The sequence below is a fragment of the Vulpes vulpes genome, chromosome 9, assembly GCF_048418805.1.
Source record: "Vulpes vulpes isolate BD-2025 chromosome 9, VulVul3, whole genome shotgun sequence".
NCBI classification, from domain to species: Eukaryota; Metazoa; Chordata; class Mammalia; order Carnivora; family Canidae; genus Vulpes; species Vulpes vulpes.
In genome coordinates, this window is record NC_132788.1 from 95,400,908 (window position 1) to 95,421,199 (window position 20,292).

At 49.2% G+C, this 20,292-nt stretch overlaps 1 protein-coding gene across 1 annotated transcript in view; it reads left to right on the plus strand.

The window, feature by feature from the left end:
* The first annotated feature begins 561 nt into the window (after positions 1–561).
* The window catches only part of LTF (lactotransferrin), a 31,130-nt gene continuing 11,399 nt past the window's right edge, over positions 562–20,292 (plus strand). The window contains exons 1-12 of the mRNA XM_072721072.1: positions 562–1,056; positions 8,075–8,238; positions 10,765–10,873; positions 11,189–11,371; positions 11,679–11,826; positions 12,790–12,845; positions 14,337–14,515; positions 15,009–15,183; positions 16,051–16,205; positions 17,325–17,415; positions 18,398–18,445; positions 19,407–19,562. Of these exons, the coding sequence (XP_072577173.1) occupies positions 1,014–1,056; positions 8,075–8,238; positions 10,765–10,873; positions 11,189–11,371; positions 11,679–11,826; positions 12,790–12,845; positions 14,337–14,515; positions 15,009–15,183; positions 16,051–16,205; positions 17,325–17,415; positions 18,398–18,445; positions 19,407–19,562 (1,507 nt within the window). The 5' untranslated portion in view covers positions 562–1,013. The remainder of the gene's footprint in view (positions 1,057–8,074; positions 8,239–10,764; positions 10,874–11,188; positions 11,372–11,678; positions 11,827–12,789; positions 12,846–14,336; positions 14,516–15,008; positions 15,184–16,050; positions 16,206–17,324; positions 17,416–18,397; positions 18,446–19,406; positions 19,563–20,292) is intronic.

Consider the following 20,292-nt stretch of genomic DNA (forward strand, 5'->3'; position numbering starts at 1 on the left):
TTCCAGTTGGTTAATGACACACAGCATTCCCCTGGAGACTCCTGTATGGAGCTGTTGTGCTTTATGGGAGTGTATTTAGGAGATGGATTCTTAGCAGCAGAATCCTAGAATTTAAAAACACCTCCCTGAAATAAGGTCAGCTTCTGTTGACAAGATATGCCATTTATCAAAATGAGGTTCCCATCTCCCACCTCATACTGCCACAAAAGAAAACAAAAGAAAAAGAAAACAAGAATTAGGACAGCCTTCTCACTGGCAAATGAGGGGACAAGGGAGACAGCCACTGGGCACTGTGCGGTGGTCACTTCTTCCGAGACCTCTGGCTCTGTCTTCTGGGAGCTGTGTTGTGGTCCCAGTGGGGCCAGGAGAGACCCCATGGGCAGCCTAGGGCAGACTCTGGGCAGCTGTCACCTCTGCTGGCTGTCCCAGGTTGTTGCTGACCCCGGGTGGCAGGGGCAGCAGGGTCCTCTGTAGAACTCTGGGCTGGCTGCTGGCCAAGGTGGAGGTGGCTCTACTGCCCTACTCCTCCCAGGCTTTAGATCCATCCGCTGAACGGAAGGTGAGTCTCCCAGTTCAGATGATCATGAATGTTCACCCTAAGATCCTTGCTCTGGGTTCAACCCTCTGGAAAGCACCAAGACCAGAGGAAGGACAAGACTCAGGGGCCTGCTAGGGACTCGCAGGCTTGTGAAGAGAAAGACCATCCGGGTCACCCTGCAGCAGCAGCGCAGACTCAGGAGGTGGCCTGTGGGCAGGGTTTCCTCTCTCTGGGTGCTAAGGCTGCTCAGGCACTGGTCCTTCTCCCCTCCCACCTCTGTTCCCCCTCCCGTTGCCCCTCCCCCCTCTCTTGGCCTCAAGGATCTAGTGGAGGGGGAGCGAGGACACCGGGCAGGAGACGCTTATTGGGCCACAGGATGGGGCAGACCCCGTGAGGTCACCAAGCCCAGGATAAAGAGGCGCAGAGCTGGTGCAAGGTGGCAGAGACTTCTCTGGAGTCGCCTCAGCAGCCCAGAATGAAGCTAGTTTTCCCTGCCCTGCTCTTCCTCGGGGCCCTTGGTGAGTGCAGGTACCTGGGGGCGGCCCGCCAGGTGGGCTCCCTGGTCCCGGAAGCCCGCTGGGGGGGCGCCGGTGTCCCGTGCCTCGCCGGGTGGGCATCCCCCTGTCCCCGCGCCCCGCGGGGTGGGCGCCTGCGACCCGGTGCACCCTCCCCCCCGCCCCGCCCGCCTTGGCACCCCCCACCCCGTCCCCGCGCCCCACGGGGTGGGCGCCTGCGTCCCGGTGCACTCTCCCCCCCGCCCCGCCCGCCTTGGCACCCCCTGTCCCCGCGCCCCTCGGGGTGGGCGCCTGCGACCCGGTGCACCCTCCCCCCTTGCCCCGCCTTGGCACCCCCTGTCCCCGCGCCCCACGGGGTGGGCGCCTGCGTCCCGGTGCACCCTCCCCCCCGCCCCGCCCGCCTTGGCACCCCCATGTCCCCGCGCCCCACGGGGTGGGCGCCTGCGACCAGGTGCACCTTCCCCTCCTTGCCCCGCCTTGGCACCCCCATGTCCCCGCGCCCCGCGGGGTGGGCTCCCAGCGCCTGCAGCCCGCAGCCCAGCCCGGAGGCGGCCCACCTGCCTGGGGAGGAGCCAGAGCCCAGCTCCTCTGAGCCTGCCGGTCGGGAGTCCCTAGAGCTGTGCAAAGCGACCCTGTCCCACTGTGTCCCATCTGGACCTTTGGGACACAAAGTACTGTTACAGGCTTTTCACATGGGAAGAAAATGAGTCCCAGGGCGTGAATGACCTGCCCAAGACACACAGGCGCCCGGAGTTCAGAACCCAGCTCCTGCTAAGACTGTGTGACTGGGGCTTGACAGAGCCCTAGTTCCTTCAGTTAAAAAAAAAAAAAAAAAGTCCATCTTCCCACAGAGTTGTGAGGAGGAGGCTGGCTGCCACCTGCTCAATGGCAGGCAAAGTCATGCACACGCTTCCCCTGCAGAAGGGAAGGGGTGGTGGCACAGGCCCTCCTGAAGCCACCCTCTGTCAGAGCGTCTAAGAGGGAAATGATTGATTTCTGGTTTTAAATGTGCCTGGACTGGGATTATGTGAAATAATTTCTGGGGTGTGCAGAGGGCACTCGCCAGTCATGGACATCAGCGGTGTAGATGTTTGAGGGCAGGGTTCCCGGGTGGCGGGGGCTGTGATGCGCATCAGTGCCTAGGCAGCATGTGGGGTGTCAGAGGTAAAGGACAGGTGTCCCCTCCCTCCCCAGGCCCCTGCCAGCCCCGGTCAGCCTCCTCCTGGTTTAGGGCTGTACACGCAGCTGAGAGCTTCCTGGGTGGCAAAGGGCCATAGAGAGCATAGGGAGCTCATGCCCCCAAACCTAGGGAACATGAAGCCATCGCTGTCTCCATCTCCACCTTCTGGTCCCCTTCTCCAAATACCTTCCTCTGGGTACTGTCATCCCTGTCTTCTCTGAGGCAGGGTTAGGTCTGCCAGGACCAACTGCTCAGGGCCAGCTTTCCTTCTGCTCCTTGACCTGTGGCATCAGGCAGCAGCACAGCACAGGGTTGGGGCCACCTGGGAGAGATGGGAAGCAGGAAACTTTGCTTTCCTGAAGGTGATCATGGGCCATGGGCACAGAATCCTGGCTTAGAGTTACACCTCTGGGTCTCATTTTCATTGAAATCTTTGGTTGCCTTGGGCCACCCCCTCTCCACTCCCCGAGTCTGCAGTTTAAATCCTATAGTCAATAGGATGATGACTAGCATCCTTAAGTGTCACCGAAACCCTTTCCTACCCTGAGGAAGGAGTAACAGCAGCCCTAGATTCCTGCCCTGCTCCCGTGGGTGTCCTGGTAGAGGACATTGGGTGGGGTGAGAAGAGTATCTTCCATCCCAGCCCCTGCCTTTGAAGTCAGGGCACTGCTTGCCTGCACCGAAGCAATCAGGGGATGCATTCTTTCAAGAAGTTTCCATCCAGGCTCAGGGGAGTAGCACTAGTAATAGTGGCTGACACAGTTCGGATGTGGGGTTGGGGATACGAGAGGGCCAGCCCCAGACCTGCTTTGGGGAGCACATAGTCTTGAGGGGGACCTGTGGCTTTGGAGGTGACTGGTGAGAGCTGTGGTAGGGGGGATGAGTAGGTGGTGCATTCTGACCCAGCCCCTGGTGTTTGGGGGCTGGGACTATGAATCTTGGAGAACTCCTTGATGCTCCTTTACTCTCCTGGTCCAGGCCTTCCCAGAAGCTAGCTCTGCCCCCAAGTTCCCCATTCCTGCCACCATGCATATCTTTTCTCACCTCAAAGCATGGTCTTCTCTTTTGCTCCCCCTCTTCATCCCTGGTCCAATCCATCACCAAGCCGATTTCTGACACCCCCTCCCTATTCCTGCCCCTTGTCCATTCCCAGTGCTTCTCTGCTTGGTGCTTTAAGGTCCACCCTTCCCCCCATTCTAGGTAGAGCTCTTTGCTCTCTTTCACGTGAGTGCTCTACTCCCTCTGGAATGAGACCTCCTTGGACCAGCACTGAGGGCTTTTCATGATCTGACCCCAAACCCTTTACTCACCCCATCTCCACTGCAGCCTGTCTCTAAGCTAGCTGACCTAAATAGGCAGGTGAGAGCAAGGGGCTATGTGCCTGACTCTGTAGGTTCAAATCCTAGACCCAATGCTTATTAGCCGGGGAGGGGGGGGGGGGGGGACCTTGGGCAAACCACATAACTAGCTAAAGCCACTATTTTCTCACCTGGAAAGGAGGATCTTAACGGAACTCACAATACAGAGAGTAGGGAGGATCAATGGGCAGAGAAGATGTGAGGTGCTGAGCAAAGCACCTGGCATAAACCGTGCTTGCAATATTAACACTGGGGTCCATTGTTCTCACCCTCCTGGGCTGCCACTCCCTTATTTACTGGCTGAGGTCATGAGGATCTCCCTTTTGGTTTGGTGTTTGTTTCTTCTAGAGCATTCATCATCCTTAGCTTGCTCATTTTTGACTTTCTGCCTCTCCAGATGGGAGGTAAGGTCTAGTCCTGTCTGCTTACATGTTCCTCTGTATGACACACAGTACTGTGTATGCAGAGGGCATCCAGGAAATGCTACTGGGTCAGAAGGGGCTAAATATGACTGGGTTAATTTTTATGGCAGGACCATTCCATGAGAGCCTCGGGCTAGATGACCTCCCCTGGGATTTCCTGGGAGGATGGCTGGTGGAGAAGGATTGTGGCAGCATGTCCTTGAGCCCGTGCTGACTTGGCCTAGGGGCCACTGGTCTCCTCCTCACACTCTCCCTGGGAGCCTCAAATACTGTGGGTCTGACTATGCAGGGGATGGTTCATGAATAGCAAGTGGCAGAGAGCTGAGTGTTCCACCCTAAAGCACATCCAAATGGAAAGGGGGCTTTAGGAAACAAGTGGTTTTTTGTTTTGTTTTGTTTTGTAATAGCTTTATTGAGGCATATTTTGTATATGCCGAAATTCACTTATTTTAAGTGTTCAATTCAGTGATTTTTAGTAATTTTACCAAGTGGCACAACCATCACTGTAAATCAATTTTAGTATATTTCCATCCCCCATAAGATTCTTCATATCCATTTATAGTTACTTCTCGTTCCTACCCCTGCATCAGGCAGTCTACTTTCTGTTTTATGAATTTGCCTTTTAGGACATGTCATGCAAGTGGAATCATATACTTATGGAGTGTCTTGTGTCTGGTTTCTTTCATTTAGCATAAATGAGGTTTTCTCATATCATGGTGCATATCCCCAGTTCTTTCCTTTTTACTTCCAAATAATATTCTATTGTGTGGATGTACCACATTTTCTCTGGCCATTCACCAGGGGCTGGACTTTTAGGGTTGTTTCCAGGTTATGGCTTTTCTGAATAATGCTGCTATGAATTTTCATGTAGGAGTCTTTACGTGGATATATCTTTTTGTTTCTTTTGGGTATGTATCTAGAAGTGGAATTGCTGAGTCGTGTGGTCCCTCTATGTTTAACATTTTGAAATGCCAACCTATTTCCCAAAATGGCTCCACCATTTTATAATGTATAAGGGATCCCATTTCTTCACATCCTCACCTATATGTTATCCTCTGTTTTAGTTATAACTAATTCCAGTAGGTGTGAAATGAATACTCATTGTGCTTTTAATTTGCATCTCCCTAATGATTAATGATGTTGAACATCTTTCCATGTGCTTATTAGCTATTCATATATCTTCTTTGGTGAAATGTCTGTTCATATCTTCTGCCTGTTTTCTGATTAGGTTGTTTGTCTTTGAGTTGTCAAGGTTATTTTTTTTTAAGATTTTATTTATTTATTGATGAAAGACACAGACAGAGGCAGAGACATAGGCAGAGGGAGAAGCAAGCTCTCTGTGCAGAGCCCGATGCAGAACTCGATCCCAGTACCCCAGGATCACGACCTGAGCTAAAGGCTCAATCACTGAGGCACCATGGAGCCACTGAAGCCACTGAGCCATTTGTTTTCTCCCAGTCTGTTGCTTGTGTTTGTATTTTCTTAACTGTCTATTAAATATAAAGGTTTTGAATTTTGATAGGCTCAATTTATCAATGGTTTTTTATTTCATTTATGGACTGTGCTTTTGGTGTCATAGCTAATTAAACTCTGCCTAACGCAAGGTTGCATAGCTTTCCTTTGTATTTCTTTCATAAATGTAATTGTTTTATCTCTAACACTAAATTCTATGATCTACTTCAAGGTGATTTCTGTGTGTGGTGTGAGGTAGGACTCTAAGTTAATCTTTTTGTATGTGGATATCTGTGGTGCTAGCACCATTTGTTAATAGACTATCCTTCTGCCAATGAATTACCTTAATGTCATTATTAAAAATCAGTTGAATGTAAATAGAAAGATTTACTTCTGGACTCAATTTTGTTTCACTATTTTATATGTCTATCCTTATGCATCACCTTGTTTTGATAACTGTAGCTTTATAGCATATTTTGAAATTAGGAAGTAAAATTGTTCCAGATTTGTTCTTTTTAAAAATGGTTTTGAGGGAAGCCCGGGTGGCTCAGTGGTTTAGCGCCACCTTCAGCCCAGGGTGTGATCCTGGAGACCCAGGATCGAGTCCCACATCGGGCTCCCTGCATGGAGCCTGCTTCTCCCTCTGCCTCTCTCTCTCTCTGTGTCTTGAATATATAAATAAAATCTTTTTAAAAATGGTTTTGACTATTGAATATAAATAATATAAAATAAATTATAAGTATAAATTATATAAAATTATTTTGGCTATTTTATATTATGTATTTATTTTTCCTATATAAATTTTAGAATCTACTTGTCAATTCCTACCAAAACCAAAACAAAAACAAAACCTTGGCCTGCTGGAATTTTGATAGAGTTTGTGTTGATTCTCTATGTTAATTTAGGGAGAATGACCATCTTAACAATACTGAGTTTTATAAAGCGTGAACATAAATGTTTCTCCATTTATTTAGATCTTCAATTTCCCTCAGCAAAGCTTTATAATTTTTAGTGTACAAATCTTGCATTTGTTTTGTTAAATATTTCCCTAAGTATTTAATTATTTTTGATGTTACTGTGAATAGAATTATATTCTTAATTTCATTTTTGGATCATCTAATGCTTATATGCAAAAATATAATTGCTCTTTGCATATTGATCTTGTATCCTGTGCTCTTGTTATACTTGTTCTAATATCATTTTGTGCACTTCTTAGGATTTTCTACATAGAGGATCATGTAATCTGTAAATAAAGACAGTTTCCTTCCTTTCTTTCCAATATGGGCACCTTCTCTTGCTTTTTCTTGCCTTATTACTGTGGCTAGGATTGCCAATATCATGTTGAATAGAAAAACTCAGAGTGGATACCTGGTTTTAGGGGGAAAGTATTCAGTCTTTCACCATTTTAATATAATGTTCACTATCAGTTTTTCATAGATGCCATTTATCAGGCAACCACTTTTTTTAAATAAAGATTTTATTGTTTATTTATTTATTTATTTATTTATTTATTTATTTATGAGCGACAGAGAAGCAGAGATATAGGCAGAGGGAGAAGCAGGCTCCCTCTAGGGATCCTGATGCAGGGCTCGATCCCAGGACCCTGGGATCACGACCCTAGCCAAAGGCAGACACTCAACCATTGAGCCACCCAGATGCCCCAACCATGTGTTGTTTTTTTTTTTAAACATAAGCACTTGCATTATTTTTTTTTAAGATTTTATTTATTTATTAATGAGAGATAGATAGATAGAGAGAGAAAGAGAGAGAGTGGCAGAGACACAGGCAGAGGGATAAGCAGGCTCCATACAGGGAGCCCAACGTGAGACTCTATCCTGGGTCTCCAGGATCAGGCCCTGGGCTGAAGGCGGTGCTAAACCGCTGAGCCACCCGGGCTGCCCAACCATGTGGTTTTTTAAACAGCTATGAGCAAATCTTGTTCAGCTTCCTGCCTAAATGAAGAGATTCTATCAACAAGTCAGTCTTGGTAGAAGAGCTAGTTTTTTTGATACAGAGGTGAATGGTGCTAACTCTGGCACACTGACCCATTTGGTACCACCACTTACTGTAGCTACTGGCAAGGAGTCAGGTGTGTTTTAGTTGCCTTGGCATCATCCAGGGAGATTCTTGTAGTTTCAACAGTCTAGAGAGACCCAGATTCTACACTGGATTTTGCCACTGCTGAGAAGCCAATCACTCAGCCTTCTCAAGAGCCAGTTTCCACATTAATAAAACAGGAACAATAATCCCTTTCCTGCCTACATCTCGGCTTCATGTGGGTCAAAGCAGGTGGAAGAACTTCATGAACTGATGCGAAAGGTCATCATCATTTTTTAGAGGTAGGAAATGTGTCAGTTACAGGAAAGAAAATAGTCCCGAGGCTCTGACCATTTCCTTTATTGAGAATTATAGCCTCCTGGCCAGCAAAGAATGCTCATTAGACCATCAAGACAAGTCCACTTGAAGAGGGTGGCTTGACTTAGGCACTGAATGGAGAGCAAAAGGGAGGATCAGAGAGATGGAGGAGTCTGGAAAACCCTGTCAGAGGGTGAGACAGTATCTTCCATGGGCAGTTCTTGAGCCCTTACTCTTTGGTTTCTTTCTCCCAGGACTGTGTCTGGCTGCCCCTAGGAGAAATGTTCGATGGTGCACCACATCAAAAGCAGAGGCAACAAAATGCTCCAAATTCCAAGTGAATATGAAAAAAGTAGGTGGCCCCACTGTCTCCTGTACAAGGAAAGTCTCCCGCCAAGAATGTATCCAGGCTATCAAGGTAAGTCGGTGCCATGTGTTGAGTGGGTCCCAACTGAATGGAGAGAATGAAATGGAGTAAAATAGAAAATGTGTTTTCCCCTACTTCCTCTGCTTTTCTTCCTGGGTACCTTTAAGTTGGGAGAGCTCCTTCCTCATAGTACACAAGGCTATTTTGAAATCAGATATTAATGTTCTAAAGCAGAGTGACCATGTGTGGGGAATCTGGGGTTGCAACACAAACTGTTAATAACAGCTGTTGCAAACTCAGAAGTAGTCATATTGGATGAACCTGTAACACTGGCAAATGTCAGGGTTCCTCTGAAAGGTAAAACCTCTGGAAGATCATTATCCCCAAATCCTGAGCAAAGTAAACTCAGCTGGTCCGTAGTTACAACATCACATTGCTGGAGAAGGGCCAGCCAGGGCACTGGGCGTTGGAAAGATGTTTGTGCAAGACATTTCCAGATGGAGAGAAAAGGGAATCATGACTTTTGGATGATTTCAGATTCCTTTTGCTTTCTGAGATATTAGATATACTGAAATAATTTTTACTCATTTGCTCAACATATATGTTCTATGTGCCTGCCATGTGCCATGGTTGTGCGTACTTGACTCTAACATAGAGTCGGTAATTTGTGTAAAAGTTTCTAATAATATCTAGAGTTATCGGAACAGTACTTAGGCAAAAAATCTAGTCTGAACAATGTTTTAGGCTATTATTTTACAATGGCCTGCTGAAAACAGCACCATCATACCCTGCTGGTTTAAAATGCAGATTCTTAGACCCTATTCTAACCCATTCAGCCCAGTATCTGTGATGAGGTTGCAAAATCTGCCTCTTTAATAAAATCCCCCATTCAGTTCTACAGACCACACATCAAAACAAAGTTGAGACAGATGACATGGTTGAAAATAAAACATGTATTCTTGAAGAACCAAGGGACAGGTTAATTTGTAGAACTTTAGAGGAACAAAAGCTCTTGTAGCTTTTAAGCAATGAACTAAATCATGAAGCAAATGGATTAAAAAATCTGAATAATTTAATTGATAGCCATTAAAAACACTTGATCAAAAAATTTAGAAAGCACTAGAATTAATATGCACCAGCTCTGACAAATGATTACTATTTACAGCATACTCTGTAAAGAACTAATTCAACTTGCTAAGAAATATAGGGTCATATATGAATAATGATATGAACAGAGTAATAGAGGGAAATCATAATCACTAAAAATATGAAATGTTTCCCTTAGCGGCCAGAGGAATACAAACCAAAGCAATTTGTTAGCATTTGTATTTTCTAGAGTAATAGCAACAAAATGAAAGCCTGTCCTGCTGGTGATTTCATTGTGAAACTGATCTTCGTGGTCCATGGCATTCCAAATTGGCATTATGGATCTTCATATGGATCCATGGATCATATGGATCTAACAACAACAGCCAGGGCCACGAAGATAAACATGCTCACTGGATGATTCCATCCTCATATGCCTATCCCAAGGCAAGAGGTCACCAGAAGGAAAAAAAAATCTATGAGGACCAAGCGATCCATGAAAGCACAGGTTTCATAGCAAAAAGAAAGTGCTGGACATTTGAGGGATTATTTGATAAACTATGGAAAAACCACATCATCATAAAATATTATGAAGTCAATCAAATCAATAAAGACTCTGCAGAAGTAAGAAAATGTTATGTGGTTTGAGATGAGTAAAGCGGTCCACAAGGTACTACCTGTACCAGATTGCAAATATAAGAAATATGTAAGTATATGAGAGGTAATGCGCCAAAGAGGATGAACGTGGTTTATTATGATAATTTTAAGATAGCGTAATAGTTCTATTTTCTATTCGATAAAAAAGAATTTAAAAGAAATACTGCCTGTGTCTCTGCCTCTCTCTCTCTCTCTCTCTGAATAAATAAATAAATCTTAAAAAATAAAAAATAAAAGAAATAAAACAAATAAATACAGAGCAAAAATGGAAGGAAGTATTTAGAATAAACAGCTTTGTATATAAATGCAAAAGCAGAATTTGCAAAAGCAAAATTAACCTGTCCCTTGGTTCTTCAAGAATACATGTTTTATTTTCAACCATGTCATCTGTCTCAACTTTGTTTTGATGTGTGGTCTGTAGAACTGAATGGGGGTTTTTATTAAAGAGGCAGATTTTGCAACCTCATCACAGATACTGGGCTGAATGGATTAGAATAGGGTCTAAGAATCTGCATTTTAAACCAGCAGGGTATGATGGTGCTGTAGGGTATGATGGCTGAAGGGCAGGATCAGTGAAGTGATACAGGCAGGGGGAGCTCATGCAAAAGAGCCAACATGCCAACCCCAGGAGTTAAAGCAGTTGGGCTGATGCCAGTGCCCCCAAAAGAGGGACCCTTGGCTGCCTCCACCTGTCACAGGACATGAGTGAATGCGACCGAAAGGCAACCCTTTTGAAGATCCTTCCAGCCATGGAGACTTGTGACATCCTGAAATCCAATTGCCTGGGTTAGGGCAGGCTCTCTCCTGAAGTGGGTCCTGTGTCTTTGCTTTCAGGCAAACAAGGCAGATGCTGTGACCCTGGATGGTGGTTTGGTGTTTGAGGCAGGCCTGGAGCCCAACAAACTGCGACCTATAGCGGCTGAGGTGTATGGTACCCAAACAAGTGAGTTTTTCCTGGAGATCCAGCCGCTGGGGTGGCCCTGGCCTTGGCCCTGGGCTCTGTGCAGTCAGAGGGAAGGGGTTGTAGAGGTGGGGTCTCGGATAGCATCCCACTTGCAAGGAACGGAGTCTCAGGTCTCTCTGGGCCAGATGCTGACCCGTTGCAGGGAGGACTTGCGTGGGTTCCCTGGGGAAACAGAGCAGGCCACAGGAAAAGGCAGCATATGGCTCCCCTTTCCACTAGGGCAAGGTCATGGTGGGCTGTTTCTCTCCCTCTGGTTCTGGCTAAGAGCTTTCAATTCTCTCTGTCCCTTTGCAGAGCAACAAATCCACTATTATGCTGTGGCCATAGCAAAGAAAGGCACCAACTTCCAGCTAAACCAACTACAGGGCGTGAGGTCCTGCCACACAGGCCTTGGCAGGTCTGCGGGATGGAACATCCCTATAGGTACCCTTCGTCCATTCTTAAACTGGACAGGGCCACCTGAGCCCCTTGAGGAAGGTAAGATGGCTGGGGGGACAGTGGGCAATCTCTGGCAGGGGTCTCCAGGCCAACTACACACACAGGCCACTTTGTAAAGCATGTGTGACGACCCACGCACAATGGGCCCACTGCTCCAGTGGCCCTTGGGAGGTGGCAGCTGAGCCTGTTGTCAGCCAAGTGCATCTCTGAGCTCCTAGCCTCACGAAGAGGCTATCCAGCAGGGGTGGAGGAAGTGGCTCTCTGCCCACAGGAGTGACATGGGAGGTGTGACGAGCGATGGCTGGGCTAGCTCACACTATGTGGTCTATTTCTCTGTGTTCAATAGCTGTAGCCAAATTCTTCTCTGCCAGCTGTGTGCCCTGCGCGGATGGAAAACAGTACCCTAACCTGTGTCGCCTGTGTGCGGGGACAGAGGAAAATAAATGTGCCTGCTCCTCCCAGGAACCATACTTTGGCTACTCTGGTGCCTTCAAGTGAGTGAGAGCGCCCTCTTCTCCCCAGTGGCTGAGTGCCACGTGTCCTCAGCCCAGGAGGCCTTTCCTCTGGCCCCAAATCCTGCCTAGCCTGCAGGGCAGGTCCAGTCCTTCTACTGCGTGTAGACAGAAGTTCTGAGTCCAAAGAGGACATTGACTTTGGCCGGTGCACCTGGCCCTCCAGGCGTCCCCACCTCCGCTGCACCAGATGCCCCCTAGGTGCCCCTCACCTCTATACCGGCCTGGTGAGCCACCACCCCGGCACTGCCATTCCTTCTCAGAACCCTGAGTCTGCTTTGCCCTGTTATGTCCTGGGTGCCCCTGCTGCCTTGCCCTCCCCCTAGCCACAGAGGAACTGAAGGGGTCTTGTCATGAGATGAGCAGTCCCACGTTCCCGGCAGGACCGCTGGGGTGTCCAAGCTGTGTGGTCGGCCCTGCATGGGCCTCGCCCCAGCCGGGAGACAGTGAGCTCGGCCCGATTGCCCCCAGCACCCTCTGTCCCCATCCTGAGGCTGATTCTGCTTCTCGTCCCCCATCTGCCTCCTGAGCTCAGGCAATTTTGCAGAGGGAAGGCCCCCCACCTTGTCTGCCGGCCACCACTCAGTCCTGGGAGAAAGAAGCACATGACCAAGGAAGCTACTAAGACTTTACCCTCTGGTGTAGAGGCTTCAAACCCTTTTACAGAGAAAGACCCGTTTTGCCCTTTCAGCCCCTAACACAGGAGGTGGGGTGGGGGTGAGGGTCTCTGGCCAGCACCCGAGCCATTCTTCCCTCACAATCTACCAGGAGGTGGCACCTGCTGCCTTCTCAGATGGGGTGCTCCAAAGCCTCAGCACCCTGACCCCTGTGGGTCAGACGCCCACAGGAGAGGAGCCCTAGGGCCCCATTCCCCTGGGAGGCATGGGGAAGAAGCTGAGAAGGGCCGCTCGGTGCTGACCATTCTGCCGCTTTCTCATTCCACAGGTGTCTGCAAGATGGGGCTGGAGATGTGGCTTTTGTCAGGGACAGCACAGTGTTCGGTAAGGGTCAGGAGGAGAGCCACGGGTACTGCCTTCTTTTATTTTATTCTCCCATAACTCTGAGTATTGAACTAATCAGATTCCTCATTTCTTGGGCACACTGTTGTCAAGGTTCCCTACAGGGCATGCCTCTTATGTTATTTCCTATTTTAAACAATCATTTTTTCCTTAAATCCCCCATACCCACAGCCTTTCTTTTCCTCACAGACCGCCCTGCCACGTGCTTGACACAAGTCTTTCGAGATATATGTGGTCTTGTAAAATGCAGAGTGCCATTTATGCTTTGGGGGTTCCAAGACCACAGAAGTTTCAGTATTAGAAACCATGCTGCTACCCAGATTTTCCACCCAGCATTTCGTTTTAGAGATTTATCTATGTTGTGTGTATGTCTTGCTCAGTGGTTCTAAGAGTTGAGGAATGCACCATGGAATGTGGCCACCAGATCTGAAGTGCATGCTTACATTTTCTCCTGTTGGTATGATTTTGCTGTGGCCTCTTTAAAAAATGGCATTTGTCAAGGTCAAGAACTTTACCAAGTTCTCTATATTACTAGTTTTCTGAAACTAAAAAATAAAACCTCAAAAACCAAAAAACCACCAACAAACACAAATAGATGCTGAACATACACATGCTTTTTCTGCACCGATTAAGATTAAGATGATCTCACGGTTCTCCTCCTTTACTCCATTAATGGTGGGAATCACTTTAGCTTTTTTTTTTTTTTTTTGCTTTAGCTTTTTTGAGGCCTGACCATTCTTTTGTTATTGGAATAAACTGATAAACCTTAATCCTGATCTATTAGTTTTTAAAATACTCTGTTAGACTGAGTTTAGCTAATGTATATTTGAGATTGATGCATTCATTTTCCTAAGTACAAAAGTCCTGTAATTCTCTCCTGTACCTCTCTCTCCTGATTTTTGAGATCAAGTTTCTACTAATCTCATAAAATGAGTTGGGCAGGTTCCCGTCACTTTATATATTTTGAAGCAACTTACATATGAGATACATTAGCAGTTCCAAATTGGGCTGAACCGGCTCCTAGAAACAGTTTTTCCCCTTCTTTTGATAACACCCAATGTCAGGAAGTGATTCAACTGTATTTCCTGCCTTAAAAATGCTTCTCATTTTTATTATTTCTAGAGGGATGGGCAAGGGCATTTCCATGTGACCTTTTTCTAGGTGGAGTTGTCCTGGAAACAGATGGAGTCTGGTTCTGCCTCCTTGGCTGGCCTGGCAGCGGTAGTAATGATCTCAGAGCAGCCTGGCGGACCCACAGGACCACTAGGCTGGCCCTCAAGGCTTCTGAGCACTACTTTTCTTTTTTCAATGTTCTGGAGCAATCCACTGTCTTTCTGACCCCCCCAGTTTTGTAAAGTGCATACGATATCTCCTCTAGTTCACAATGTGGGGGGAGGGAAATTGCAGTTCATGGTTAATGCCTATATGTAGTGGCCTCATCTGCACTCCCCTCCACTTCTACCCTTCCTCCAGAGAACCTGCCAGACAAGGCTGACCAGGACAAGTATGAGCTGCTCTGCTTAAATAACACTCGGAAGCCAGTGGACGCGTTCAAGGATTGCCACCTGGCCCGGGTCCCTTCTCATGCTGTTGTGGCCCGAAGTGTGGGTGGCAAGGAGGACTTGATCTGGAGGCTTCTTCAGAAGGCACAGGTATCCACCCCACCCCCCACTCTCCCCGTCCCCTGAGGCCCTCCCCACCTGCTTGGATTTGTGACCACGGGGAGATTCCTTCCTTCCTTAATATCCTGCTGCCCTAGAAGTCCTTCTGCAGCCTGTCTGCACAACACTTTACAAATTCCGTGAACTGCTTACCTTGGCTGTGCTCCAGACAGCAGAAACAATAGAAATCTCTCCCACATTACTGATGAACAGTGTCTCATGGGCTGGAGCAGAAGCAGGGGGAGGATGATGCAGTATCCTCAGGACCCCAGGGGGCTCGGGCCCTGGCAACTTTCGAAGGAATAAGCCACAGCTGAGCTTGTGTCACAGGGATGGCACCAGTCCCTGCACAGGAGGAAGTGAACCAAGCTTCCTGCTCTCAGGATCATCCCCGAGCTCCAGATACTGTTTTTCAACATTGCGTTTCTTTCTTTCCTCTCTATTTACCACTGACACTGTAATTCTATTTTTTTTCCTCGATTAGGAAAAGTTTGGAAAAGACAAGTCATCTGCATTCCAGCTCTTTGGCTCTCCTCGTGGGGAAAAGGATTTGCTGTTCAAAGACTCTGCCATTGGGTTTTCGAGGATTCCCTCAAATATAGATTCTGAGCTGTACCTTGGCTTCAACTACATCAACGCCATCCAGAGCCTGAAGGAAAGTGAGTGAGGCCCTGGGCACGCTGTGGGGGCAGGCTGGTGCTGGTGGTAAGCCAAGGGTGAGGCCTTCCAGGAAGTACTCTGTGCTCCCTTCTCAGGCAGCACGGCTCTGCTCTGGAGTGGTCGCTTCTCCATTTGAGGCAGATGCCAGTGTTCTATCAACCAAGCCAGGGCGTCTTAACATGCAGGAGTGTCTCCAAACTAACATGTCAGGCGCCCAGCTAATGCCGTCACATGTCCCTGTGTATGTATGTCAGGCTTTCCAGCCCTGATAGAAAAATCAACCTGTCTCCTGTGAAATAAGATACATGCACATGAACCAAGAGAGCCAGGTCCCTCCAGGGATGAATTCTGGAAGCTGCGTGAACGCCAAGTCTGGGCTGGGGCCCTGCACTTGACCGGATACCACATGAGTGGGCCAGCTCAACCACGGCTCCTCCCCTCCTTATGGGAGGCGCAGGATGGAGTGGAGTGGGGAGATGGGGGGAACCAGGACACGCACTGCAGTTGAAGGTGGTCACTGCCCTAGGAGAGTTCAGGGCAAGGGTCAGTGTCCCCTGGGCCATCTCTTGGGACTGCCACTGTCTTTGTGTCCTGGAGCTTTTATCCCATGGAACCGAGATATTAGGCAAGTCATCACAATAAGGCTTGAAGGGTGGTGGATTAGAAGCCAGGAAGTGTCCAAAAGATTGGAAATGAGAAGCCGGTGAGGAGAAGGGGCTGGGCCGCTGAGAGTGCAGGGGGAGGGCAGGGCGGCGGGTGCAGGGGCGCTTCGGGCTGGAGGGCGGCGGGGTGCCTGGGGGCTCCTGCCAGGCTCAGGGCCCCACGACGACGGCCGTGTCCCCGTGTCCCCTTGTCCCTATGCGCAGAGGATTCGGACTCGGCGGAGCGGCGCGCGCGGGTGGCGTGGTGCGCGGTGGGCGAGGAGGAGCAGCGCAAGTGTGAGCGGTGGGCGCGCGCCAGCGGCGGGCGCGTGAGCTGCACATCGGCGCCCAGCGGGGAGGACTGCATCGCGCTGGTCCTGGTAGGGGCACCCGCGAGGCTCCGCGCTCGCCCCCACCGCTTCTGGTGCTTGGAGGGGCGCGCGATCATTGCAGGGGGCTGGGGGAGCACAGACAGTGGCACGCATAGAACACAAAGAGCGGAGACGCACCACGGTTCACGTTTTGCAGCACGCGCGCGTGTGCGCCCGCAAGCATCCTGGATCGTACCAGTTCCCCGGGGTTCGAGCCCTGGGCCCTTCACGGTGCGTTGCGGCCGTTGGCCCACGCGCATGTATATTCTTTGAAGACACCTAACAATGACTTTAGGGCATCTTTCCTATGGACGTGGCTCGGTTTAGCCGGGATCCTATTCTGCTTTGTCCCCTTACCTCGTTATGACCAATAACCCCATGGTGCTGCGTCCCTGAATGGAAGTCTGCCACTACGTCTCCAGGTATTTTTGGTAGAGTTGTAAAAAATAATTACTGAGCCAAAGAGGGACTTTGCAGTCTTTTTTGTTCGTTTGTTTGTTTGTTTTTAAGATTTCATTTATTTATTCATGAGAGACACACAGAGAGAGGCAGAGACACAGGCAGAGGGAGAAGCAGGCCCCCTGCATGACCCCGATTGGGGACTCTGCCCTAGGACCCCGGGATCACCACCTGAGCCAAAGGCAGACTCTCTACCGTTGAGCTACTCAGGTGCTCCGGGAGTTTGCAGTCTAGATGAATCCGATGTTGGGATGCGGGCTCATCCTTTCCCACCATGAGAGAGATCAGTCATTTCTGCTCCGGTGGTGAACAACTTCTGTGTGGCACTTTGAATGTAGTGCCAGTGCACTAAGACTAGACCAGGCCTGTTGTTTTCATGCATCTCCTCAGTGAGTGAGGCTGGTCCAGGAGGGCGTCCCAAGAGTGCTTGGAGGACAGAGGGTGAGTGTGACCTGTGCCTGGTTTCTCCATCAGAAGTGACAGCATGAAAGGCGTGTGGGACTGGTAGAGAATCAATAGTGTTTCCTTGGGTGCTCAGTTCAACCCCAGTCTCTTTCTGCTACGCCTGACGTTCTCTGACATAAGGCCGTGCCCTTAGAGAGCTGAAGGACAGGAGGGACAGGTGAGAGCCTCACTATGTAGTGCTGACGATTTGCTTTGGTTTTACAGAAAGGAAAAGCTGATGCCCTGAGCCTGGATGGAGGACTTATCTATGTTGCCGGCAAGTGTGGTTTGGTGCCTGTCCTGGCAGAGAACCAAAGTAAGTCTGGGGGAGTGTCCTCTCTAGTTTATTCCATTTGGCCCGTGAGAGGAGGAAGCCCACTTGGTAGGTCCAGGTGGAGATGTTGAGATGGACGGATGCATTCAAACAGGAGAATCAGAGCTGGCGGTGGAGGAGAATAAAGGGAAGGGGCCTTTACCCACACAGCCTGCTGTGTTGAGAAGTGACAGCACAGATTAGCTTTCTCCTCTTCATTTACAAAAAGATTTTAGGGGCACCTGGGTGGTTTATTTGGTTAGGCGTCTGACTTAAGATCAGGTCGTGATCTTAGGGTTTTGGGATCAAGCCCTGTGCCAGGCTCCCTGCTCAGTGGGGAACCTGCTTCTTCCTCTCCCTCTGCCCTGCCCCCCCCCATGCTGTCTCTCAAATAAATAAAATCTTTAAAAAAAAGGTTTTAGTAAAGTATAATATACATATAGGAAATTTCCCATAAGTGTGGAACTCAGTGATATTTCACAAACTGGTACGTTCCCATGCACTAGTGCCCAGGTCAAGACACAACAAGTTCCACGTGGCCCTGGGTGCCCTCCTGCCACCAGCCCCCTTATTCCAGCCTGAGTAATGACCCCTGACCTCAAATGGCACAGAGCAATTCCACCTGTTTTAAACCTTACATGCAAGGCACGTGCTTCGTACATCTCTCGCTCAGTGTTACATTTGTGCTAGTCATCCAAAGAATATTGAATCGTGTGGGTGTGTGGTATCCTGTGGTGTGACTCTGCCACAGTCATTGTCCCTTCTACGGTGGTGGAAAGGCCTTTGGGTAGTTTCCAGTTGGTGGCCGTTGTGCATGAGCTACCGTGAGCATCCGTGTCTTTTGGTGAACACATGGATGCCCTTCTGCTGAATGGGATGGCTGGACAGTCTCTTTGGATCCGATCCTGCATCACTGAGATTTGAAAGCTTGTGACTTCTCAAAGCTGAGCGTTTAATGCCATTTTGCTTGTTTTTGTTCTTTCAGAATCCCAGAACCCCAGTAACATAGGTTGTGTGGATAGACCTGCGGAAGGTGAGTTGGAATCTGCTAATTTCAGGGTCAAGGGTGAGTTCTCCTTGCCAGAGGAGGAGGTGGCAGGAACTTTAAAAAAACTCACAGAAAGAGATGCAGCCATAGAAGCCATAAGTTCTTTTGAAGCTGCAAATAATTCATAGATGAGTAATTGTAATTAATGTTCTGCCGACCGTCACACTTGGCAGAGGACTTCCAGAGTTCCTCATTGTGTTCTGGTCATGAGAAAGGAGGGTGTTACATCCCTGTCTCATATGGCTGAGGAAACAGGGACCCAGACAGTCCCAGGCATGGAGGTGCCCTGGATCTCACTCACAGGCATAGATGATCCTGTGGTGGCTCCTGGCCTTGAACCAGGTCTCCAGTGCTAAATCCCATGCTCTGAGCATGACCCCCCCGCCCCTCCCACCAGCACCTGTGCTTGCCCAGCTTCAAAAGAGCTCTGCACTCACCACAGCTGGAATCTGTCCGGCATAGGCTGTCAGGAGAGGGACTGCCACCAGGTTGACGCTCTCACAATGCAGGGCTGGTTCGCAGTCAGCACAGGGAGGTCCTGCATCTACACAGCACTTAGTCTGGTGGCCTTCATTGCTCGGGCCCGATGCCCACTGCAGTTGGTAATTTATGCACTATTGAGGTCTCTCTTGTTCACTGTTGCTTTAGTAGCTCACCTGTAATGGAATCGCCGGTTTATGACGCAGGGACCCGTTGTGGCTGGTCAAGGGTGGTCCCTAGCAATCACTTAAAGAATCAGCTTTTCTTATTCTTTCATTTCATAGCCTAGATCACCCTCACCTTCGCATAGAGCCGCCACTTAAGCTTCTGACAATGGCCAGATATCTGTGGGCATCACTGCCTAATCGCGCGCTCCTTGACCTATTTTGGCTCGGGTTGCAGAGGCTGCACTAGAGTCCAATGCCAGCCCCCCTGGATGTTCAGACCTGCTCTTCTGTTGTTCAAGGTTACCTTGCTGTGGCCGTTGTCAGGAAATCAGATGCCGATCTCACCTGGAACACTCTGAGAGGCAGGAAGTCCTGCCACACCGCTGTGGGCAGGACTGCAGGCTGGAACATCCCCATGGGCCTGCTCTTCAACCAGTTAGGCTCCTGCAAATTTGGTAAGGCGTCCTCAAGGAGGCATGGGTGGACCATCTGGGCGGGTAGACACACGGAGCTGTGAGACCTCAGGGAAGGGCAGGGATGGGGAGCTACAGGTTGACCGCAGCCCGAAGGCCCCTTTTGGGGTGACCATGTTGTCCATTTGGCTGCCTCCTGCAGTCAGAGCAGCGCTGAGTGTGTCTCTACCCGACACTTCCCCTGCCCTAGCCACCTCACTCCAGGATAAAAAACCTGGGGAATCAGTCTGTTTTTCTGCACCCTAAGAATTGATACAGGTTCCAAGAAGTTCAGCTGTTACTTTCCTGTCTCTTGGAGCACCAGATCCAAATTTCTCGTAGGTGCTGGCTTCCTAATTTGGGGAAAGGCACCTGTCTCCCTCAGGAAACTGACTTCTTGTTCCATACTGCAAGGGAACCAAATATGAGCTCTAGGGTTCTGACTCAACTGCTTGTGGGGGCCTTCTCTCTCTGCCATACCCCACGCTCACACCCCAGGTATAAGTCACACCCCCCCCCCCCCACCTGCTATGGGCCTGCTGATGTGGAAGTGTATGGCACGTTCTCGCCAGGGCTCACCCCTCGTGTAAGCAGCTCCTCAAGTGGGGGCGCTGCTGCATTTTGAGTGGATTTGGGATCCTGGCTCAAGCAGACTTCTATGTGGCTCTGCTCCTCGCCACTAGCACTCGCCGATTTCACCCTTTCTGACCCTAGTGGCTGCCTCATTAGTGGG